The sequence below is a fragment of the Antrostomus carolinensis genome, unplaced genomic scaffold, assembly GCF_000700745.2.
Source record: "Antrostomus carolinensis isolate BGI_N321 unplaced genomic scaffold, ASM70074v2 scaffold48852, whole genome shotgun sequence".
NCBI classification, from domain to species: Eukaryota; Metazoa; Chordata; class Aves; order Caprimulgiformes; family Caprimulgidae; genus Antrostomus; species Antrostomus carolinensis.
In genome coordinates this window covers 1-233 of record NW_010299760.1, presented here as the reverse complement: position 1 = coordinate 233, position 233 = coordinate 1, and the positions used below count along the sequence as shown (strand labels likewise).

At 67.0% G+C, this 233-nt stretch overlaps 1 protein-coding gene across 1 annotated transcript in view; it reads left to right on the top strand.

Moving 5' to 3' along the window:
- The window catches only part of LOC104521023 (glutathione reductase, mitochondrial), a gene marked incomplete at both ends in the record, with an annotated part of 1,426 nt that extends 1,346 nt beyond the window's left edge, over positions 1-80 (top strand). Inside the window, one exon of the mRNA XM_029083731.1 lies at positions 1-80. This exon is cut by the window's left edge and continues 28 nt beyond it. Coding sequence (XP_028939564.1) covers positions 1-80 — 80 coding nt within the window.
- Positions 81-233: the final 153 nt, after the last annotated feature.

Below are 233 nucleotides of genomic sequence, written 5' to 3'. Positions count from 1 at the left end.
CCGGCTACATCGCGGTGGAAATCGCGGGGATCCTCTCCACGCTGGGCTCCAAGTCATCCCTGCTGATCCGCCACGACAAGGTAGCGCTGCCGCCCGTCCCCAGCAGCTGCATCCCACTCTGCTCTGCGGGGCTGTCCTGGCCACCAGCTCCCATCAGCTGCTGAAGGAGAACCCAGGGCGGTGCCGGTTCGGGAGGGTGGAGGAGGTGATGCAGAGGATGGTGGCTGCTGGGG